Genomic DNA, 25,615 nt, shown 5'->3' with positions numbered 1-25,615 from the left:
TTGCTCACGTTTCACATTAAAGGTTAGTTTGAGCCTCTGGGGCCACCGTACTTAGCTCTGAAATCCTCCTGTAAGTGCTGACTGGATCATCACAGCCCAGTCTGACTGTGTGTGTGTGTGTGTGTGTGTGTGTGTGTGTGTGTGTGTGTGTGTGTGTGTGTGTGTGTGTGTGTGTGTGTGTGTGTGTGTGTGTGTGTGTGTGTGTGTGTGTGTGTGTGTGTGTGTGTGTGTCCCTATCAATTACTGCATTAAAAGAAGTGACTTTCAGATTTACTGAAAAGCTTAATGATGGAGATAATGATCATTACTCATACTGTATAATCACACACATAAAAAGGAGTATAATATGAGTGTGTCTTTCTGTTCACTAAACACTCAGGCAGTACACACACACACACACACACACACACACACACACACACACACACACACACACACACACACACACACACACACACACACACACACACACACACACACACACACACACACACACACACACACACACACACACACACACACACACACACACACACACACACACATCATCACACACTGATATGGATGTCAAATCCTACTAGAGCACAAGAGCACAAAGAGAGTGCATGCTCATACCATCAAACATGTGCACCCCCTCCTTCTGACAGTGTCACACAGACACACAGCTTCAAATACCATGACAGAACCTTTGTCTGTTTTCTTTGTCCTATCCTTGAAAAGATCCTGGACTACATAAACACACTCACGCGGGCGCTGCCCTTACCTTCCTCCACAGTGGAGTCGAGCTGGGTGACTTTCACGGCCAGCTGGTCCACTCTTTCCTGCAGGCTGCTCATCCTCAGGTAGAAGCTATTGGCTTCATTAAACAGCTCTCCGAAAATGTCCTCTGCATGGCGACCTGGACAGAAGCAGGGGGAGACACAAAAAACACATTTGAAACTGCAGGTTAACAATATTCTTTCATCCCGGGAAAGAAGTGCATTCACATGTGCACGTTCGCCAGCGGAGCTCTGGCTCCCAGCTTTCAGACATATTCAGGTTTGCATCTCAAAAAACTTTACCATGCTTCTATTTTTTGCAAATGGTTGTAACAGCAATCTGTAGTCCAAAATAATGGCCTTTTTATTCGGGAAGAACACTGGGAATTGTTCTCTTTGTGCAGGTTGGGCAGCAGAAATTAGGGTTTGATTATTAGGACTTCCACAACTGTCAGTGTGACACAGCCCAAATAAATAGCCAGATAAAACAGGAGATGTATGGAAGAGAAATTTCAGAAAAAATTCAATGCTCAGTCAGTCAATGCTGTTACTGCTCCCTCTGTCTGTCTCAGTAGGACAGGCTGCCTCCTACCGTCTACCTTTTCAGAATATTTTCAAAGACCGTGCTGTCTGCCACTGTGCGTTTATGTGTGTGTGTGTGTGTGTGTGTGTGTGTGTGTGTGTGTGTGTGTGTGTGTGTGTGTGTGTGTGACAGAAAGCTACACATTTTTTAAATATATTTATTGAGATGCAGAAATGCAGCCTTCCTCAGTAACCCTGCCACATACACCCACCTGCTGCATAGCCTCAATGTCTCTTCATCGCCTCTCTTTCTATCTGCCTCTCAACCCACAACATGACAGATGGAGCAAAAGCAGAGCACTCACTCATTCCCAGTGAGCTGTCGCTGAATTAAATTTAGTCCTGAAATGCTAATCACATTTAAAATGATTTCCCCCCCCCCACATTTTTACTGAACAATCTCTCTTCTGGCAAAGGGCTGTGCTGTGCAACCCTGAAACAACTTCAGCTAGCAATATCATGGCTTTCAAATGAACTACGCAGGTTTATAATAAAATGATGCATTGATTATGATGCAAGGACACTGTACTGCAGAGTACTAACTCAGATTGTGTTTTTGCTGTAGCTCACAGTGGGCATTTTGCCAACATGTTTACGAGCGCATTTCATAAAAGTCCACATTGGATCCATCTTTTTTTAAGCACGCGGTTTAAACTAACTCTTAACACCACAACAGCTTCCCTTCAGGCTCCTCCTTCCCAGCTTAAATACATCTGATCAGCATGGGCAGACATGGCCTCACATTTAACATGTCTCAAGTGATCATCCCTAGGAATGGCAACAGTGGTCAGTTAGCAAACTCTGGACAGTAATTTCACATAGTGGATGACAGAGGGTGTAAAATGAAAGTTGGTGTTGCACAATAGCCAAGAAGCGACAATAGCTTTCTTGATTTTGGATTCCCAAGCTCTCTGTTACCCATTCAAGTTCAGCACTGTCGAGATAGCTTGCTATCGCTCATTGCCGCAATTTTGCAGGTCAAAGTTCACCCCAGTTGACAAAATAAATTGTGCAAATTGCGCTGCGAAATTTCACAGTTTAAAATGCTGGTGCGGCCAGGATTTTAGTCTTTGAGCATTGATCGCTAGTCTAGAAATCTAAACGCACTCTAGCGGCAGCAAATTTATTTTGCAGCCAGGGGGGTCTACAAACTCTCCGTTGGCTTGCGAGCTGGAAAAAACAAACTCTGGTCAGGCCAATCACATCGTGTATTGATTCGATGGGCGGGCTCATGGCTGCTGCTTGGAACAGCGGTCTTCTGCAAGACTTGAAGTTCAGCTTTTCTTTGAGAAAAGAACAAAGAACGGCACTGAAGTCATTCTTAAAAAAGGAAGATGTGTTTTGTTGACCGGATACGGCAAAAGTTTAATCTATCAACTAGTGTTGCTCTGCCTGGTTGTAGCGCTATCCTATTGCGTGCAGAGGGAATTTGAAAGACAACCGTTTATCCCTCCCCTCGGATTGAGCTCTGTCAATGGTGAGTTCACAGACCCAACATCTGGATGTGGGTCTGGCTTGTCAGGCTAATTGATCACAGTTTGCAACGGATAAAGACACATATCCGGAGGCAAAGAGCTAAAATCCAGTCACTCAAGACAAGGAGTCTGAACAAAAAAACTTCTCCTTCTACAAATGAATGAATTAGATATGACTTTACTGAACCACTGTATGTGCAAAACATTACTCTTGTATTGAAGCACAGGATACTCACTCAGACCGCCCAGCTGTTTGATGATGGCTGCCAGGGTGCTGTTGGTAACACACTCCAGTTCACTGGTCACCCCATCTGGCAACGCCCCACGGCACAGGTGCCGGGGCTCAATGTTCCTTTTCACCAACGGCATGCTGGTCTATGCCTGAAGAAACGACAGAGAGACAAGGGAGATGATTGGTTTATGGTGAGAATCAGCAGTCCATTACTGCTACTTATGACATCATACCCTAAATATATACTTAAGGCACCCAAAACTGTGTCTGAAGCGACTTGACTAAATTCCACAGCGCATCTTGCTGCGACTCATTATTTAAAGCACATTAACAAAATTACAGCTCAACACAGACAGATAAAGGAAAAAGGAAGCGGAGGAAAAAGAAATGGGTTGGTGTTCAGCGGTGAGTCCTGATGGAGACGGAGGTGTCATGTCCGCCGTGGGGCGCAGTCACTCATCACGCTGCTTAATGTCAATGCGGCTGGGATGAGCCAAGAGCCAAATGAGCCGGAAAGAAGTTTCTAAATGGTGCTAACGAGCCGCAACTGTAGCCACAGAAACCATGAGGGACAGAGAGAGGGAGACAAAGGGAGGCGTGAGGTGAAGTGAGGGGCTAGGAGATGAGAGGAAGAGAGAGTAAAAGGACAGACGGAAAGGATCAGAGAGTAAAAGAGTGATCGAGAGCAACTGACAGACAAAAGAGAATGTGCTCTAAAAAGAAAGGCTGCCAGTGTTTGAGTGGCCACAAGGGACGAGCTACATATAGATCCAGTATGTCATATGAAGTGAGCCAGGCGACCTTGTTATGGGTGAAGGAAAAGTCTCAGTTATCAGAACAATGGAAATAAAAATGAGAAAACTGACAAAGAAAAGATTTCGTTCCCAAATTAAGAAAAAGGCAGTGTGTTTATACCTGCATCAATATATTTTTATTTTAACATTGAAGCACATGAGTCTATGTAATCTCAAAAGGGACTTAACACTAACCTTTGCAGCTCTATGGAGCTTTTTTAGCTCACCGTTTAGGTTTTATGACCCACACATTTACTGGAACCTAATGGCTGATTCGGAGCTGATTTTATCCGCCCCAACGAGGGCCGAAAGGATGAAGAGACTGTTGATCAGCAAACTGAACCTTCCCTCTAAAAGCTCCACAATCTCCTTCTTGAGGAGTGCATTTTTTTTTTTCCATTTCATTTTTGTTTTCAACGTTTTGAATGAAAGTGTGCACAGTTTGGGTTTAATTGGGCAGATTGAAATGTTCGATGTTTGGGCTGCAGTGTGTAGTTTTTAGGTTCAAATATGCAAAATGTGGGTTGAATTTAGCAATTGATAGGTTCAAGAAGGACATTTATGGGTTGGGGTGTGTAATTTTAATTAAGGTTCAAAGTGCAACACTTCATCTAAAGTGTGCACATTTTGATGTTGATATGTAAGTATTGGCTTCAAGTGGGAGTACTTCATGGGTTTGTAAAATTGTTGGTGACGGTAGAGAAAAAACTAACGTGACGAGTTACCAGTTATGTAATTTGTGGAAGGTGCTCATACAATTACTGACCAGAAACAGGCAAGATTGTTGATTTTGCATGTCGAACGTGTAGATTTTGCATTAACTGCGACTGCACACTGTAATTTCAGCCTGCTCTCTGAAGTAAATGATCATGATCAGCACAGAGAGAGAAAAACTGAAAACTGAGGAAGAGAAATTGGATAAAAGTGAGTGAGAGCTACAGACAGGGAGGGCACACGTGAGAGGAAACTGAAGGCTCTTCTCGGTTTGGAGAGAACTCTCGTTACGCTTGTTATTTTTGGGCCACGATTTTGTGCATGTGTGTGTTCCCACTGTGGGCATGTGAAATGTGCATTTGTGCATGTGGGAGGTGTGTATTACCAGGTCAGTGCTCTGGAAACGTGCCCTTCTTACACTCTCCCACGCTTCTAATATAATCTTTGGCACAATTACTATTTCCGGGATGAGAGCACTAAAAGCCAAGAGAAAGGAGGTAAACAAAAACACATGGATTGTGTGGACAAATGTGTGTAAGAAATGCTAAAAGACATACTAATACCCACGGATTTATACACACAAAATGTGTGTTCACATGCTTCTTAATTTGTTTGTACGAAGTGAACCACACATGCCGACATCAATAAAAAGTGACTAGCTTGCCCTCTTTACGTCTCTCTCCCTCTCCCGCTCTTCCTCCCCCTAATAGCTTCTGACATTCAATTACACAAACCACCTCAGATTGTGCTGACTTGTCTTAAGAGTGTTATCGAGCTTCCAATAAAGTGTGTGTGTGCACGTGTGTGAGCCAATATCGGCCCCCTCCTCCAGCTGTTGTAAATAATCTAACACCACGGCTGTTTAATAAAACATTCACGCTCCTCCTCATCCTCCATCGCTGCCTCAATAGCTGCTCTTCATCTCCTATTTGTCTCATCTGTCCGACCCCTCCCCACTCGTCTTTTTTTTCTTCTTGGTATATTCTCACTCTAGATCTTCTCTCCATCTCTGCCTGGTTTCATTAATAAATCAGTAAGGGTGAAGATCTCTTCGTCCGACTCCCCAGTGCCATTCTCACCTCTGTGTTGATAGGAGTGTGTGTGTGTGTTGCAAGATAACAGGGATTGTGTGTGAGGGGATGCTTGTGTGTACTAGATGTTGAAGCCAAGACTAAGTGGGCTTCAACATCTAGTACACACACCAGCATCACCCTCCCTCTCTCTCACACACACACACACACACACACACACACACACACACACACACACACACACACACACACACACACACACACACACACACACACACACACACACACACACACACACACACACACACACACACACACACACATTCAGGTCAACTGCAGGGCAAAGTGACATCAGCCTGGTGTGCTATAGCCCTGATATAAAGACAAAGGATTAACATGGGGGGCAGAGAAATACACAATTTTTTGTTTCCAAAGTTTAACAGTGTTTTGTTTTATTTTATTACTTCACAAGCTCTGGTTAAATGATGTGTCATCTTTTAAATACAGAATTCCTGGTCAGATAGGGATCCTGGTAGTCAGGATAGAGAGGCTACATTATAAACTCGCTACACAAAGCTCCATCCAGGAAAAAGTTGTTCATAGTTATTTAGGGACCAGTCTACATAACATTCATGTCTTACCAGATCAGGTCCAGAATCCAAAATACATATTTATCATTTTATCTTTAGTGCTACTGACTTGGCCAGTGTTGGAGATATCGGCAGTAGAGATGACAGACATCAGACATCTCTACGGACGATATCTCCGACACTGGCAAAAAAAAAAATCTAGAGATTGATAAATAGTACTACATGTAAGAGGAAAAATATGTATTTTTTTTTTTAAATTGGGGTGAACTGTCCCTTTAAGTTGTACCCTGACCAATATCAGTGCAGTCTTTCACAACCTCTAATAGCCGAGACACACCAACCAGACGGCCGACCGTCGGAATGATCAGTCGCGTCCCCGAGGTCCAAAAAACTGCCTCGGAACACACGACTTGAGAAACGTAATAGTGGCACTACTCTGTATTGTTGCCCAAGAAATGAAAACTGGCAGCTGATTGGACAAACGTGTCACATGGGTTTGTTTTCCGCAGAAATTCAAAGCCATGTCATGGCGGCTCGTTAAGAATATGATCTCATATTGTACTAAAATAGTTAGCTGAAAATGTTTCTGAAAACATTTTAAGCGAGAAATAGGCCATGCAGTTGCTGAATCTGTCTTCATTTCAGCTCAACAAAGGTCAGTTTAAAAGATTTTCGTCAGATTTTGAGAGACTCTAGTCAGGATCATTCCGCTCGCCATTTCCGGGTGAGTCCCAACTGCCCTTCCTCAAAAAAAACGTGCGCAATTTAATTATTACGATTTAGTCATTCATAATAATTTGTGCTTTAGCATAATTTATCACTGTCATGCTATTAGTCTCGTCTTGCATGTACCCTTTAGACACTCGCTGCTGATCACTTGGATGTAATACAGCCGATATATGTAAATTATACTGCAGGTTAAACAAAATGTTATGTTATCTTAGAGAGCCCTAAAAAGATATAATAGACATAAAAATGATCATACTGGGCATGTCATCCAGTTCATTAAACTGAGCTTCAGGGTTCTTTACACTTCCAGCTGAATGCGTCAGACAAAAGGCATTTGCTGTCCCTTGGAAGACGGGATGAGGGAACATATATAACATGCTAGTAAATCGAATTTTTAAAGCCAGAGTACAATCTAAATGTGCATATAAATGAGTGTATCTTTATGACACCTGCCGTGATCTGTACAGCTGCAATTGTGTCATGAATCACGCTATGGACTTGCTAGTCTCTCTGTTGGGGCCTTGGGAGGCGTCTTACATACAGAGTCTGTTGTCTTCCACTGTGAGACGCACTGCAAGCCTCATATTGTCGTGCCTGCCTGGTAGTTTTGATTCCCAAAACCTCCCGTCTGTCGGATTGGGGCCATTTATATGCTGACATTCTATATTAAGTTATGTTGACAGGTAAAAACACCTTTTATATATACTTTCAAAATGGCAGAATTCACAGTACCAAATGTGGCAGGATCAAGGAGAAAAGAAAAAGAAAAGATCAACCCCTTTTCCAAATTCACGTGATCTTTACTGTTTTTTTAAGACCTCTAAATAGAGAAGTTACTGTAAGTCTTAAGATTAACTATTTCAGGGTGTTCAACATCATTTACAGTTCAATTCGGATTACACAATTTAAGTCATTTTAGGACTTTTTTTTTTTTTGGGACCAGAAGACACCAAGGGAAGAAGAAAATTAACGAGATCACAGGGAGGAGAAAGGAGAGGAGACATAAAGTGTGCCGTGGAACCATGGGAATGCTGTCATGGCAACGCCCCGAGGAATTCACTCCCCTTTTCGAAAGTGGCACTCGGCGCTGCTCTGAAAATAGTACGAAAGAGAGACGGAGAGAAGGGGAACAAGGAGAGATGAGAGTAAGGTAAAGGGCGGAGAGGAGGCGTGGACACCCCTGTGAAAACGACAACAAACATTAAAGTAGGTCTCCAGAGGATTTATTGCAGTCTGTCAGACACTTCACTTATACAACACAGGACAGTTTTAGGGCTGGGAAGAGCAACAGAGGATCTTTTCTAACAGTTTGGGAACTCTGAAAGTTCACTTCAGATAAAAGATTCATGACAAGATGAAATTGTTTAAGGACACTGCACAAAAAAAGTTACGGCCGCATGAATCACCCCGTCAGAGGCTGTTAGCCGTCGGCTGCTAGCCGTCGGCTGCTAGCCGTCGGCTGCTAGCGTCTTGAAAGACAAGGAAGCGGAGTTTTCTTCAAAAGGTAACATGCATCAAGTCAGTTACGATTCTGCAGTCTCAAGAGTTCATCTTCATCACTTCACTTACTCCTTTACACAATGTGTAAGCCACAATGGTTCAAACTGTACAATCTGCTAAGTGCTTTTGCATTGATTGGTCAGTTATAGAATGTCTTTTTTAGAGTTTCTTTTGCAAGGTAGCTGCCAGTTTCAGTTCTTTCTTAGAAGGAATAGTTTGACATTTTGGGAAATACGCAATGATCAATATCGCTCTCATATCTGCTCATTCAATATGAAGCTACAGCCAGGAGATGGTTAGCTTATCTTAGCTTAGCGATAACGTTCCAGGAAATCACTGCTTCAGGCCAAAAAAACTTCAGGTCCGATACGGATTAGACAAGCTAAATAAAATGTGTTAATTACTTCCCTTAGAGTTGCCGGTAGGTGGATTTCTTTACCTTTAGTCAGGACAAAAAAAATGATCATATATTAGCATCAGAGGGGCTTTGCACATCACAGCAATTCAGAAGAATTCAAGTATCCTTGAGTCAACTTTCAAATATTTGAAATATTATCTTGCTTGTATTGCCCTGCCTGCATTACATTAATCAAGAGAGACCACAGCAAGATCATCATTACTGGAGAGTGATAATCTCCACTGGTGATTTCCTGGGTAAAAACTTAAATTGATACAATTGCATGTTCCTCTGAAAGGTCTGATTAACGTCTGGCCAATCAAAGTCTTAAAACGCATCAGATATACAGGAAAATGCAAAGTAGTCAAGCTCACATACTTTGTAGTTTCTTCCGATTTTAAATGAGATTTCATTACAGGCTGTGACGTCATAGTAGCCACTACAGTATACTACAGTATGTTGTGTAAAATGAAGTAAAACTGAAGACTTCCAATGACAAGGCAACAAGACAAGAGCTGCACCAGAGATTCAAATTCTTGAGATTCTACTTGTCCGGGAAACCATCCAAAGCTCATGGTTTGTCACACTTCTCTCTCCTCTGTATCTAACACCTATTCCTCCTCTTCCAATTCCTCCACCATGTATTGATGGCTGGGTTGTAATCAGATAAGATGTTGGGCCAAACATCCTCCAGATTGAATGTTGCAGCCATCTCCCCAGGGGGTAACGTCTGTTCTATAATATACAGCCATTCACATTGTACTATATTTAATGAAGTGTGGGCTTATAATTAAATAGACTTTGCATATGAATTGCTTCACATTCAGGAGTGGGTTTGTGAGCGACAGATGGACAAAGACGGAGATGGTATTGATTACGGTCCTTAACCAAACTCATCATTCCTGCAGGCCATCAGGCAATCATCGGCTAATGCTATTACTGCTCCGTCTGCTCGGCCACACAGGCTTAAGTACACACAACAAGCACCTCTCCTACTGTGCTACGCCGAGCCTCAGTCTGTTCTGAGACAGGTTAGCCACCCTCTCACACTCACCCCTCCCGCTCCATAGGAGGGAGCTGTATAATCACAGCTAATTAGCCTTCTACAGTAACTAATGGTAATGACAAGCACTGATTTTTTTTAAGATGATATAATTAAATGATATGGGGGACTGCATTAGGGACCACGTTATATTCCCTCTAATGTGACAACTAGCTGGTGTTGTATTCTGCATAAATGAGTATGAAAGTTATCTGCATGCTGTAAGCAAGCATGCTTATTTTAAAGGGTTACGTGCAGCTTACAGAAGATCATTTGCACAGCACATTAGCTTTTCTGAATGGCAGTCTGTGGCAATGCTGTTAAAAGTCAACTGAATGCAAAAATAATTTTAAGGGTGAAAAAAAGAAGATGAAACAGCCTTGTTTTAAGATTTAACCCTGCACCTGAGGTGATCCAATGTGGGCTATTAAGGGGTTTCATAAGACTACACATTTTTTTTTCTAACCCATAGAAGTACATGCATTTGCTTACCTTGGTTAAAACCTGACTTACATTTAAAAATGAATGCAAGATTTCACATGACAATTCCTGCATGCTAGCTGCCTTTAAGTCCCAAACTATCTGCATTGTCCATTCTTTAAACACTGCAATGGATTCCTGTTTGTCTTTCATTTTCTGTCAATTGATGACAACAACAGCATGCTGCTTTAAATAAAGACGGCATGATTTGTAAGTACAGGAAGGCTTCCTTATGTTCAACATCACTGAGTTCTTTTGAATTTGAAGATACAAAAGGAATCTGGGCTGGTACCTCTAAAGACATGTCTGTACCTTTTTTTTGTGTGTGCAAAAAAACTATTTTATTAATTCATTCAGGGTGAATTTAATGCCTTTATTAGATAGCGTCAGTAGAGAGATGAAAGGAAAACGAGGCATGGAGACCGGGGATGTTGCGGTTTATGGCTGGCATCTTAACCCCAGAGACATGGGGTCACCCGCACTAACATACATCCCGAAGTCCTGTGTACTGCTATATCCTCTATACTGCTGATAGTACAATGCTATGTAAAACATGCAGGCTAATTAGCACAAGCAGCGTAGCTCATGTGTGAATGAAGTGAAGCTTATTGATGCTAAGAATAACACTGGAAGGAGAACGTATAATTAAGCGGGTTATTAGGTCACTTGTGAATGTAAATGAATTAAAGGCAGCAGTAATAGAGGCTTAATGGAGGGTTGTACGGTGTGTGCTGTGACACCTACTGAAGATTGGGCTTCCATAAAAGGCTTAAAAGTAATTTTCAGCTCATCTCCAATTAGTTCAGTTTTATTAATTTGTGCTTCTTTTCATGACAACATACAGTACAGGCCAAAACTTTGGACACACCTTCTCATTCAATGTGTTTCCTTTTTATTTTCATGACTATTTACATTGTAGATTCTCACTGAAGGCATCAAAACTATGAATGAACACATATAGAATTATGTACTTAACAAAAAAGTGTGAAATAACTGAAAACATGTCTTATATTTTAGATTCTTCAAAGTAGCCACCCTTAGCTTTTTTATTAATAAGGGAAATAATTCCACTAATTAACCCTGACAAAGCACACCTGTGAAGTGAAAACCATTTCAGGTGACTACCTCATGAAGCTCATTGAGAGAACACCAAGGGTTTGCAGAGTTATCATAAAAGCAAAGGGTGGCTACTTTGAAGAATCTAAAATATAAGACTTGTTTTCAGTTATTTCACACTTTTTTGTTCAGTACATAATTCCATATGTGTTCATTCATAGTTTTGATGCCTTCAGTGAGAATCTACAATGTAAATAGTCATGAAAATAAAGAAACACATCGAATTAGAAGGTGTGTCCAAACTTTTGGCCTGTACTGTACTATAGTAGTGAAATATCCTGCACAGGAAATATGAGGGATTGTTTTTCTGAGAAAATGAAGTGTAAAATGGAGACGATGAAAAAAAAGCATATCGTGTTAAAGATACAGTTGTCTAAGGATTTATGCATAATTTGCAATGAAAAAGTAAGTCCCAAGCCTAGGCCGAGAAAATATCGATAATCCAGAATTAAAACGAAAGAAATGGTTACCTACTATAAACAGTTGAGAGTTAAAAAATATACTTTTACAGAAAATATATTAGGCCACTAGTCCTACATTATGTATCAATAGGTGATCATTTGCAAAATGTGTTGTTTTTCATCCTCTTAGGTGTCAGTTTGCCAAACCAGAAAAAGACAACATTTTAAAAGCCACAGGAAAATATTTCAAAAAGGTCTTAACTATTTCATGCATTACTGCTTTTTTGATCAGGTGAAACCCACTCTCTCTGGCACCCCATAGAGTTAATAACAAACAGTTTGAAATTCCATGTCATATTACAGCTCGCATTGTAAAACCAGGCCTGACTGACAGCCGGTGAGCACGCTGCTATGTAAACAGGAGAGGGAGCAAAAAGAGCTAATGTTTTTTTCTGAGTCAGATTACTCTGGCCCAGGAGGCACTTTGCATGGTCGTACGCCAAATGTCAGCCAACAAAAAGGCATCAGCAAGTGAAGAACGGAACAAGGCAGATACACATTTTAAAATGACTGCAACGAGCACCCAGCTGTATGAAAATCACTGTACGTTTTTAAGAATGCCTTGTTTTGTTTGAGGTCAGAAAAATGTTTTTTTTGTTTGACAATGGACGGATCGGTAAAATTTAAATTGCTACGATTTCAGTTACAGCTTCATGTTCACACACACACACTACGATTTCAGTTACAGCTTCATGTTCACACACACACACTACGATTTCAGTTACAGCTTCATGTTCACACAAACACACTACGATTTCAGTTACAGCTTCATGTACACACACACACACACACACACACACACACACACACACACACACACACACACACACACCCCTTCTCCTCCTCTTAAAACCTCCATCCTAAACTCTCTATCTCCCTCATGCCCCCACCTCCCCCGCCCTTCTCCAGCTTCTCTCTCTTTGATGTCTGTATTTGTTGATGCTCTTGGGTGAGGAGCCATTGTACAAAATGATCACAATTATGATGGCACTTCCCCCCTTTTGCACTAATCCTCCCTAAAAACAAATTATGCAAAACGGAGCGAGAGAGGAGACGAGAGATTTTGCCCTTGCCTCCTCTCCTCTCTCTCTCTCTCGCTTTAAATTCATTTTGGAAGCAGCAGCATCGAGCTCTGTGGAAGAGATCTTTCACTTCATTGTCTGTGTGTGTGTGTGTGTGTGTGTGTGTGTGTACACAGTACCTCTTAATTGAGGGGAATGTTATGAAACAGCCACTTTAATGAAAGGTGAAAAAAAACATGCGAGACAAAAGAGCCAAAGGCACAATGACACAAACACACACACTAACTCTGTAACCATCCTGACAGTCAAATGGTATCGCAATTCAGTGTGTGTGTGTGTGTGTGTGTGTGTGTGTGTGTGTGTGTGTGTGTGTGTGTGTGTGGTATTAGTAGTGGTTTGGTTTTATCTACTTGGGTGTGTCAGACAGGGGGGCTCAGGCCTCAATACACAACGTAAATGAAAAAGTCGAAGTGATATTAATACATTGTGTGGACAGTCAGTCACTGTCTCCTAGCTGTTATGATAGTGGTGAGGATCTGTTATTACCGAGAAGTGTCGGCTCATTAAACCTGGATTTAAGCCTACCTCACCCTGCTTTAAAACTGCATACCTTTTCCTTGTTTCCTTGTTGTTTTAGTTATGTAATAACAATGTGGCATGCAGGGACCCTTTTCAAAACTCTACTTGATGAATGTCCTACGCTACTTAAAAAAAAGGTACACTGTGTAGGAATTTCTCCCATCTAGCGGCGAAATTGTATTTTATATTGAAAGAAATAGTGCTCTCTAGCGCCTCTCTTTTTCAAATGCGTGTTGCAGCTACGGTAGCCGTTATGTGTCACGCTGCATTTTTAATTCCATTTTCTGGCGACGAGGATTCCTTCTCCTGTGGCTCGGCATAAGTATGATCCTCCATTATGAACTAAAGTGCAGTGCAGGCTTTCAAATTTAACGGGCCGGTGATAAGCGCCTCTCACTGATCTCCTTCTCCGTTTCAGCAGGTTTCAGTCATGTGACGCTGGCTCTGAACAAAAAAATGCGTGGTGGATTAGCTAGACAGGTAGGCTAGTGCTTTGTGTCCCTCTCAGCGATTAGAGTTTTTCAAAATGGCGGAACAACATGGGAGCCTCCTTGGACTTGCCCGTCCAATCTAAATACAGATTACAATACAATACAGACACTTACGAGGAGAAGTCAGATCGCTGGCAGAGGTCATTTTACACCAATGAGGACATATTTATGAATGAAGACATTGATTTTAGCTAATAAAATACTACACCGTGTACCTTTAAGAAGCTAAGTCTGAAAGTTGATTTTCATAGTATATTGTTAAAAATTGAAAGCAAGGGTTGACGGTAGGTTGGAAACCAATCTAAAAATCTAGGATATTTCTTTTCTATTTTTTCAGTTCGGATGTTACTATCGGTTGCTTTTTTTTTGCGTCTAAAAAGGGCTTGCATGCAAAAACATTTCCTTCAAAAAGCAGCTATAAGTTTTATTTTAAGACATTAAACAGGGCAAATCTATTGAACATTTGCACCACATATCTATTCCCCTCTGTTTGTTCTCTGCTAATGTGGTTGGTAAACAGGTCAGCCACGGAAAGAATGTAATGTTTCTGGACTGCAGTCAGCCCTTCACTGTGTGTGTGTGTGTGTGTGTGTGTGTGTGGTGAGAACTCCCCTCATGCCCCTCTGCGACCCTGTCTCTCACAATTAAATGTGTCGACCTCAGCACGATTGCAACAAATCATCCGGCAGAGAGAGAGAGAGAGAGAGAGAGAGAGAGAGAGAGAGAGAGAGAGAGAGAGAGAGAGAGAGAGACACACACACACACACACACACACACACACACACACACACACACACACACACACACACACACACACACACACACACACACACACACACACACACACACACACACACACACACACACACACACACACACACACACACACACACACACACACACACACACACAGGACAGTAGGTTCTGGGCACCGGGATGAAGGCAGGGAGAGACAGGTCACATTACTGTTGTGATGTGTCTTTGTGTCCCAGTTTCCCTGCTCCCAGTTTAAACTGGGAGTTGGACAGAGACTGACACAGAAACCAGATCCATAGGGCTGGCTTGTTGGCTGGTAAACACCCCATAATTAATAACCTTCATTTTGGATACAATCCACCCATTTGCCTAGCAAATGTAATTTTTTGAAACTGTGAATTTTTATGACCAACTGTTGGAACTCAAGCTAACAAGCCACATGCTAATGAAAGAGCACCTTGAAAAAGATTAGGATTTTGCAGTAGGGTAGGTAGGACTGCTTGTTTCCCCATTAGGTCTGGCAATGCAACACTAGTTAACCCATTACTCCGTTCTTTCTGACAGGCTCAAAAACAAACTACAACTTGTATTTCCTCCTCTAACTGTTGTGTGTGACAACTTAATTTAAATCTACAATTAGATCTGTATTAAAAAATACACCGGTCTTCATCAAAGATCACTGCGACGACAAAAGAGACCGTCCTACCCGGGATAACAGAAACCACACGGATTTGCTCTTTTGTTCAAATGAAACCCTGCTGCAGAGTAGGCCCACTCTCTTTGCTCACAGGAAGTGAGGAATTGAAACTTGAGTGAAATCCAAGCTGTCTGCTGAGCAGCAGTGAGGGGGGGGGGGCTCTGTCAAGAGGAAGCTTCACTCGCCAGCGTCAAGTCAAGCAGCATCTTTTCTTTGACCACGGGCCCACATCTTTCAAACTCCACATTTCAGTCTGTAGCGTAGGCTTTTCTGTCATAAATTAGCAAGCAAAGTGACTTCGATGAGTAAAACTGGCAGAGTGCTCCTTTAATTTGCATTTGCAGTGGATTCTGCTTCTCCCCAGAGCACAAAGACCCAACTATGGTCTTTTAATATAAAAATAAAAACTTAGATAATCATCATACAGATACATACTGATGTACGGACTGGCTACAAGACAATCTTTAAACCAAAAGACTTAAAAGTCCAGGTGTTTAAGGATCTAAAAGCAGGTTTAAGGTTAAAGCTCTCACATCTGTAAGCATCCACTCTACTAAAGTGCTGCTGAGCAAGGCTCTAAAATCCTAAAGACTAGCCTTCACCTATGAGCTCCCTGGTCAGGAAAGAGAGAATACACTTTAATCAAAGGGATCCATAAAGGTATCATGTTGAAGATGTGGTCATACCAGCTTGTAGGGGTGTGCAACAACAAAAAAAAGAATAAAATATTGTTTCACATTCGTGTTGCGATTCAAGCTCTACAGATTCAAAATAGATTTATAGAATTAAAAAAAAATATATATTCCTTTTTTATTTTTATTTTTTCGTTTTGTATTGGCGTGTATACTTGATAGGAATCATGCTATATGCAGGCTTTGCAAAGCGAAAGTTAAATATTTTGGAAACACACTAACCCACATGGTACGCCATCACCCAGAGATTAACATTAAAGACGTGGACCAACAACAACCTAAAGTACCTAACATGCCAGTCGACCAACTCTTTCAATGCTCTAAACTCCCACCCAACTCTGACTGAAAAGCTCTTTTTAGTTAACAATTTTATTTTATATTTGAATTAAATGGATTCAAAAGCTGGCCAAAGCTTGGAACTTGGCAGTTTTTAGTTGCAAAAGTTTTTATTTTTGTATGAAGACATATCAAGTAATATCAAACTACATTTAATTTGTTGCGTTTCTTTTCTTTTAAATTGTACGTCTACTGCAATCACATGGGAAAAGTAACTACATTAACATACTGTGAATCGGGTTTTTTCTAAATCGAGAATCTTTTTTGAATCAAAAATCGATTTTGAATCGAATCTTGAGCCTAAAAATCGATATTGAAACGTGACATTTTCTGAATCGTGCACCCATACCTGCTTCCACTTACATTTCCCTCATTTTAATCACACCAGTTTACACTGCATACACACTCAATCACCCGCTCACTCTGAGGCCTGTGGCCGGAGATTGAAGCTTAGGGGTCGATAGCTGGATCGATAGCTTCTTCAGAAAAAAAAAAAAAAAAAAAAACACCAGCAACACCTGCATGTGAACACCCCAAACACTGCACCTAGCAACCATCGCTAAGCCGAAGCAGCCTTATCGATCAGCCCGGCAAGGAATGAGCCTGGAAATCGCTGAGTAAGGCTGACTTTCTCGTGTGGCTCGTGGGTTGAAAATAACAGATCAAGACATGAATTTTGAGAGAGAGAGAGAGAGAATTTGGTGTGTTTGTTTTTTTTTTTTTAAATAATTCCTCACACAGCAGCATTAAAGAATTCTTTTTGGCTTAGAGACGTACACAAAGCAGGCGGAAATAAAAGGGAACACACAGCAGCAGCACATTGAGGTACACAGCGAGCTGATCAGTGTCATTGTACAATGTAACACCCACGCCGATGCGTCGTCAATAGACTGGCCTTGCTTGCACTTTGCATCATCCCATTGAAAATAAAAACAACAAAAGCCGACACAGCTACAGCAGCGGGGTCAGGAGAGCAGGTGGAAGAACGATGATATACAATTCTGGGGGGAAAGGCAGCCAGGCAACTTTCCCAGCAGCAAGAGGCAAAGTGCTTTAGAAAATATACATTTCCTGACAGCAATGATGCTGAATAGTTTCCCCTTCCTGCCTGTACCTGAAGAGTTGTGATGCAGAACTAACGTTATGATAAATGGACTTAGGCAGCGCTGCCAGCAGCAGATAAAAAGGAAGAAATAGAAATCGGGGTAGAGTTCATGCACTTGGGAGTATCAAGAAAATCACATAAAATTGTTTCAAAACTTGGTCGTATCTTTAACATCTAGGACACGCAATTCAACTGCTGCTATGAAATGTCTTCTCATGTTCCTGGGCTACACTATTACCTGTGTAATGCTTCCTCTTGCATCACTGTATTAACAATGATTTCTGGAAATACTATAACCTAAATAGTCTAAACTGTTCTATCTCTTCCAGGGCTTGACATTAACTTTTTGAGGCACTTGTCATTCGGACAAGTACATTTACGTTTCACTTGTCCATGCACAAAAGTCACTTGTCCGGGTAAAGAGTCATCATTTTATAAAAAATAATTGTTTTGCTAATGCAGAATTCGAACAAACCGTTGAAAGCATCCAAACACTATCAGCATTAATAAAATTCAGGTGAAACAGTAGAAACAAACGTGTCCCAACAATAGATTTCCCATTCAACAAGAAAAAAGGATCTCCAGACTTCATAGTACAAAGTAATATGTTGCACGCCGGTGTGCAGAAGTTAATATATTGAGATTCTAAGTCAGTATTTTAAAGTTTGTCATTACTTTCAGATTCCCAGTCAATATTCTAAGTTACTAAGTCAATATATTGAGATACTAAGTCAATATTTTGGGATAAGTCAATATATTGAGTCAATATTTTGAGAGAAGTCAATATATTTAGATACTAAGTCAATATATTGAGATTCTAAAGCAATATTTTACATTTTCTCATTACTTTGAGATTCTTAGTTTATATTCTGAGATACTAAGTCAATATTTTGACCAGACGTAGTGGTGACTTAAACTTGAACTTATTTTTAATATTTTAATTTTTTTTTAATACAATTTCACTAATTTCTACCCAGCAGAGGCTAATTTAGAGATCCTTTAAAAGCTGTAGCTACTTTACAGTTGATTATTACCTGATATTTAATCAGCATGTTATTTATTTATTTGTTTCAAAAAGAAGCACAAAAAAACGACATTATAGAACGGCAAAAACAACCTCTGGATGGGAAAAGGGTATTTTACAACAGCTTTGAATGCAGCACGAGTATGGCGAGGCCAATTTCAAGTGAACGCAACATCTGTGTTTTTCCGACAACAGCAGCTACAACGTCATACGTTCCTCTCCAGTGAAATACAGACAGACACACTTTTACACCGTTTAGCTGTCAGCATTTTAACCGTGTTTACTCTAGCTGCTAGTTAACCGTAGGTTAACATTACGTGCTGCCAAGTGTAGTGTTAACTAGCGTGACATGCAGCGATGTTTAGGTTCCCTCGTCCGTTTTCGGAGCATCAGAGAGAAGCGCTGGCATTTCAGTGGCACCGAAATCTGCGTTGCAATTCGGTCCGGTAGATAACGGTCATTAAGGCACCGGGTCTCTCGTTTTCTGTCAACGATGTGGCGAGGAGGTAACGTTAAGGCGGAGTTAGCAAGCTAACATTAGCTAACTAACACCGGCAGGTTCGCCGTGCTTTCATGCTGCATCGCTTACAGAGAACGAGCTGAACAGCGTGCTGGGTCTAACGTTAGCGGCCCGCTGACCGACTACCGCTGGGTCCGCTGCCCGGGATTGAGGGGGAAAAAATGTATCGTTTCAAATCGGTAACATAGACGTAATGAGTGGCACATAACGTGAACTAACATGGCATTTTATTTTGTTTGAGTTTCAACTTGTTCAGTGGGGCAAGTAAATTTCTCTTCCACTTGCCCTACAAAAAAATCCACTTGTCCCGGACAAGCGGACAAGCCTTAATGTCGAGCCCTGTCTTCTGCTATTGCAATACTGCAGCAGTGTTGCCATCAGTGGCTTTGGTTTGCATGTTTTTTCAGACATGGTTTTGTTCAGCCTTTAACTTTGCTGTGGATTTACAATGAAAATGTACGAATATCCCAATTTTGAGTCTAATCCTGGTTTAGTTTTTTTCATGTCTGTGAAATGTTGCTTACACGGAATTAGAACTAAAACGATAAGTTGATTATAGGGTTGGGTGTTTGGACGAATATATCGATAAAATTCAGGTCGACAACGATTAAAAGGCTTTGGACATATTTACCCAGTAACATGACAAAGAACAAAGGAACAAAGAACAAAGGAAGCCCAAGGCAACGTATATCCAGCCTAAATGAGTGAAATCCTGCGGAATTTCCATCGGCAACGGCGCAATCCTGGAAGTGGAACATTGAGGATATAGACTACTTACTTGGCAGTAAATCCTATTCCGATTTGGTTTTTCTGGGCGACTCTTGTCATTTTATTTTGCCAATTTAATGGTCTGTCTCTGAAGAACGAGTGAGAGCCGCACACGGCAGCGCGGAAACATAGGCGGTTGTTGGGCTGACTGTGACCGGTTGGAAAATATGAACATATTGCTCAACTAGTAATCAATTAGTTGATTAATCAAATTAAAATATTTGGCATCTGTTTGCTAATCGATGCAGTCGTTTGTTTCAGTATTGTTTCAAGCAAATAAAAAAAATAAAACACTTTGCTGGTCCCAGCTTCTCGGTGTCTTTCTGTGCCAGTGCCTTCGGAATAATTTTGTGTTTTTGACGGTTACACATAACAAGACATCGGATTATGTCACTTTCAAAAAAAGTTTTGCCATTTTCTGACATTTTATAGACAAAACAATTGATTGAGGAAAGCGTTGACGGATGAACTGATAATGATGATAATGAAAATAATCGTAAGCTGCAACCCTACTTGGAATATAGAGAATCCTGGCTATTCATGTACCTGTATACATAATCATAATCTTATCAAAGCTTCTAAGAAAGTGGCAATAGAATTGATCCACCACATGATCAGTGTTTGATTTATTCTTTCATTTCAACATATGGATCATTAAATTGTTTATATTCCTGGAGAAGGTGTACATGCCCCAGTATGGTTTCTATCAGAGAAGTCCAGCTAACATATTTACATCTTTAAAGTCACTATGTGTACATTTTTGAAGCGTATTTTAAGTTATTTTGAAGGCCCAACTTTTAGTTTGTAGAAAAATATTATAAAAAGGTTATGAAAATTGGTTTAGCCTGTGTGTTCTTTTCAGCTCACTCATCACAGTAGAGTAGGAGATTTTAAAATTCTATACTTAGTGGCTTTCACTGAAACCATTATGCCTTAACTATACCATATTTCAATAGGAACAGAATGAAATACACTGTGTGCAGACTCATGACAAACAGAACCTATTCAATGTGTCAGATGGTTATTCAAACTATGAATAGCCCCGGAGTGGCTCTCTAAGTGGCCACATAACTCAGTCTGAGTGCACCCTGAAGAGGCCGCTGTGTATCTTCAGAGTTAATTCAAACCATTAGCCACAACGAGACATGCTGAACATGTGTCAGAGGGAAAATCCAAAAAGGAAGGCAGAGATCTGTTTGAATAATAAAAACCAAATCCCATTTCTTTCACCTGGAACCGTTTAAAAAAGAAAAAGAAAAAAAGAAATCTACCAGACCTGGTTCAAAGAGGAGGCCAAGGAACAGACTGGAGGCACAGTAACAGAACAAGCTCCCCAGGGAGGGAGAATAGAAATGCATCTGGAAAACGTATAGCCTAAGCATAATGTGCCTTCTACGCAGGAGCAGAGTACGGATGATTCCTGAAATACAGATTATTGTGAAAACACACCGCTTACCTCTGGAATCCTAATCATCCTCAGTGCTGCAGCAGAGAAACTGCTCAGAATAAACCAGCAGCTTTAAATCTCTTGGAAAGACTCTGCATAGTGCTGGCAGCCAAAAACATTTTGAGATGGACGGTTGTTTTCAGGTTGGCAGACATCAATTTTTCAAATTATGCACTGTGGAAATTTTATGCATTTACCAAAAATCACCAAAGTTCCCCCGATACCTTTACTTTCAGTCGACATTCAAAATTATTCAACATCAGAAACAGTCACAAAAAAGAAAAGAAAAAAGGAGATGAAGGAAAAAGAGAAAGACCAGAGTGATCCAGCTTGTTTGAAATTCTAAAATAAAAAAAAGGATACATCCAGAGCGTTCCGCCTCACTGTATTGGATTTGACTGGCAACACTGTTCCAACGGTTTTAGTTAGTCATTTACTAAGCCCGACAGAGAACACTGCAGATATAGGTTCTACTAACAAAATATCAGAAATTAAAATATGAAGCAAAAAAATATCCAGCATTATATTAGAGTTGAAAATCTCTACCTTGAAGTAGCCTACACTGTGCTGATAATGCCTCTTATTTTACTTTACCTAAACATTTGAAAGCAAAACTTGTACGGTGCGGTCACAGGCGGTTTTACCATACAGCATAGGTAAAGCGCCTCTTGAATGTGTACGTTTTTTTTTTTGTCATTTATAAAACTCAACCTGTAACACATGTTGCAGCAAGCTTCAGTCAGGCACGGTTGGGGCCGTCCCCTTTATTTTTTTTTCGTGTAGCGATTACACATAGTGGTAGTTTTAAAATGCTGGTCCCCACGAGGCTGTGCAGACCCCACAAGGATACTGTAGTACCTGGTTTTTGGACCCCACGAAATAAAGTAAAACAGGTACACACACACACACACACACACACACACACACACACACACACACACACACACACACACACACACACACACGTTGAGTAGTTAAAAACTGTTTAAATTGGCAGGGCCCTCACATTTCCTAGCCAGTTTATCCAGGTATAATATTAGTGTTGTGTCGGATTCACTTTGTGGCTCGTACTGTGGTGACATCTGAGACATAATAAGACTGACGAGTGCCCTGGGAATTCATCAAGCAAGAACTGTTACAACCCTCTTCTACAGTGACTTCCATGTCAAATGTTTCCCCTCACTGGCCTTGCAAGCAGATCACTGGTTTGAAAGCTAAAAGAAAAACAGGGTGCAACAGGCTGATCAGAGGCCAAGACCAACAACAGAGTAGGAAGAACAGAGCTGGGAAGGACTCCATGTCTTGCTCAAGGGCACTTCTGCAGAGCAGCTACTTGCCATGAACAGGGGTTTGAACACCCTGCTGAATGACTTTTTACACTAACTCTAGGATTTTTTTTTAGCAGTGGGGGCAGATCTGTCGGACCCCCCCCCACCCGCCCCGTTTTTAAATTTATGTTAATAAATGTGTAATAACTTTGCTAAATAAAAAAAATACAATCCTGCTGGTACTTGACTTTTATGTACTGTACATTACACAAAAGGAAAAGAAAATCCAATCACTTTTACCTATTTTGGCCATACTGTCATATTGACCGCTCAGATTTTCGCGGTTTTGTTTTTAATCTTTTGCGTGGTTGAAGATGCATCTTGGTTGTTTAGTAATAATCATAGTCTCTGTCAGAGAAACGTAAACTAGCGGTCTCGAGTAACAAGTGTGGGCAATGCATCACCGATGGGCCGAAGGCAAAGCCAGAGTCGGTAACGTAGGTTACGGCGTGGATGGTTCTGAATCAGAAGAAAAGCACCGGGCGATCGCTCTGTGAAAGGCGCGGTACACGTAGACGGTAGCTGTCTACGTGTTCATATGACTTTATACATGCTACAACTGGCTGGAATCATTGCACACATCCTCTCCAAGGAGTGCACCAGCTGTAAAATGTCCCAGAGGAAGTTCATGCAGCAACTGGCAGAGGAGCTGAGAGCGGAGTTTATGGAGGAAAAAAAGGGAAGCGGTGCACGGTCCGAGCAGTGCTGCGCACCGCAGCAGACACCAAAACGGAGGCAGTGCCAGGTTAGGTTAGGTTATAAATGTTCAAATAACATACTTTTAATTGTTATTTGGCTGTGAATTATGTTGAATGAATTTCCTCAATATGTTTCATGAATGTATGAAATAATCACGGTTTAGCCTACTATGCAACGATATGATATCAAGGGCGTTGTATTGAATCAACAGCCACGTGCAATTTAGCTAGCAGGTTAAGGTGAAACTAAAAATGTGCAAGAACTATAGACTAATAATACAGGCTTAAATGAACTGACAATATAAGTTATACGACTTACAGTTGTCAAGAATGCACACATGCCATCTCAACCGGGTCCTCCGGACAGCCTGTCTCTTTTTTCTTTCTCCCTTTTCTCCGAGTGGCACGCTTGCACACTCGCGTTGTGACGCGCGTGTCTGCGCTATTCTCCGTCAACGTGCTCTTTACAATCACTGCTGATAGACAGCTTTTTATATATATATATATATATATATATATATACATACACTGTATATATATTTCTGATACCGACCGTGGCAGACCGCCACTTGCCAATCAACATAGAGGAAACACTGCTAACTTGCAATGCAAGTATTTATCAAATAATGATGCTCTATTTAAACCTTAGTTGTCTAATGTGCCACAATATACAGTATATTATGTAAAACAAATATGGAAATATTTAAACAGTTCTGAAAACAGAATCAGAGATTTTTAGTAAATGTAGCAGCACTGGACAACAACATACATTGTGTTAAAAGGTCCCATGACATGGTGCTCTTTGGATGCTTTTATATAGGCCTTAGTGGTCCCCTAATACTGTATCTGAAGTCTCTTTCCCAAAATTCAGCCTTGGTGCAGAATTACAGCCACTAGAGCAAGTCCCACAATGAGCTTTCCTTAGGATGTGCCATTTCTGTGTCTGTAGCTATTGAGGAGGAGGAGGAAGGGGGGTTGTGGCCTCGACCAACTGCCACACTTTGCTCACTTGAAAGCCATGATGTCTCTCTCTCATGGGTGGGCCAAATTCTCTGGGTGGTCAAAGCAGAGAAAGGGGAGGTAACCTTGCTCCTTATGACCTCATAAGGAGCAAGATTCCAGATCGGCCCATCTGAGCTTTCATTTTCTCAAAGACAGAGCAGGATACCCAGGGCTCGGTTTACACCTATCACCATTTCTAGCCACTTGGGGGCCATAGGCAGGTTGGGGGAATGCATGTTAATGTTAAAAAACCTCATAAAGTGAAATGTTGATGCCATGGGACCTTTAAGTCATACACTTTCTGCACAGATAGGTAGATATATATGAAAAGAAAAAAAGAAATTGCAAGGATATAAAAAACGGTACTGCATTGTACGGTAATGGATTGTAAATTGCAAAGGAATTGAAATAGAAGTATTTAAAAAATAAATAAAGTGATACACTTTCTCCCTTATTGCCCTACTGCACATCTCAAACCTCACTCTGTCAATGGTTTAGATCAGTGCAGGGAAGTTCATAAATATGAAACATGACAGAGTAGGACTTCTCCATCCTGCTTTGATGCCTGAATTTGAGCTGAACCCAGCAATCAAAGTTGGTCAATCCGCTGATAATTTTGGGGTAATCAATGAATGGTTTGGTCTATCCCATGGTACCAGGCAACATCTTGAAACTGCTTATTTTGTCAGATCAGTGGTCTAAACTCCAAATATATTTAAGTTACATAACTATTAAACAGAGAAAAAAGGAGCAGACGCTCAGATTTGAAAAAAATTGAAATGGCTTAAACAATAATATTAAGTATCAAAATCAACTAATCGAATCGGAATGATCAAATCTGACAAATGGACTCTGCAGCCTGTAACAATGATGATTACTTTGCTGCTTTGCTAACACACACATCTAAATCAAATAAAAGGACTGCTTGCAATAGCAGATCTCTGGTAACAGAAATTCCAAGCCAACAAGTGCTTGATTTCTCACTGTTTTCCCCTTATATTTTAAGCGTCTGTAATTAGAGCTGGGCAATATATCGATATCGTGATATGAGACTAGATGTCGTCTTAGATTTTGGATATTGTAATATGGCATAAGTGTTGGGTTTTCCTGGTTTTAAAGGCTGCATTACAGTAAAGAGATGTCATTTTCTGAACTTACCAGACTGTTGTAACTGTTCTATTATTTGCCTTTACCCACTTAGTCATTATATCCACATTACTGATGATTATTTATCAAAAATCTCATTGTG

General features: G+C 40.9%; 1 protein-coding gene across 1 annotated transcript in view; it reads right to left on the bottom strand.

Annotated features, from left to right (window-relative positions):
• The window catches only part of LOC114546239 (wiskott-Aldrich syndrome protein family member 3), a 40,938-nt gene that overhangs the window by 13,123 nt on the left and 2,200 nt on the right, over positions 1 to 25,615 (bottom strand). Inside the window, 2 exon segments of the mRNA XM_075447406.1 lie at positions 764 to 898; positions 3,052 to 3,196. Coding sequence (XP_075303521.1) covers positions 764 to 898; positions 3,052 to 3,184 — 268 coding nt within the window. The 5' untranslated portion in view covers positions 3,185 to 3,196.

Source organism: Perca flavescens, chromosome 19 (assembly GCF_004354835.1).
Source record: "Perca flavescens isolate YP-PL-M2 chromosome 19, PFLA_1.0, whole genome shotgun sequence".
NCBI lineage: Eukaryota > Metazoa > Chordata > Actinopteri > Perciformes > Percidae > Perca > Perca flavescens.
The sequence above is the reverse complement of the archived record's forward strand: the minus strand, read 5'-3'. Positions and strand labels throughout refer to the sequence as shown.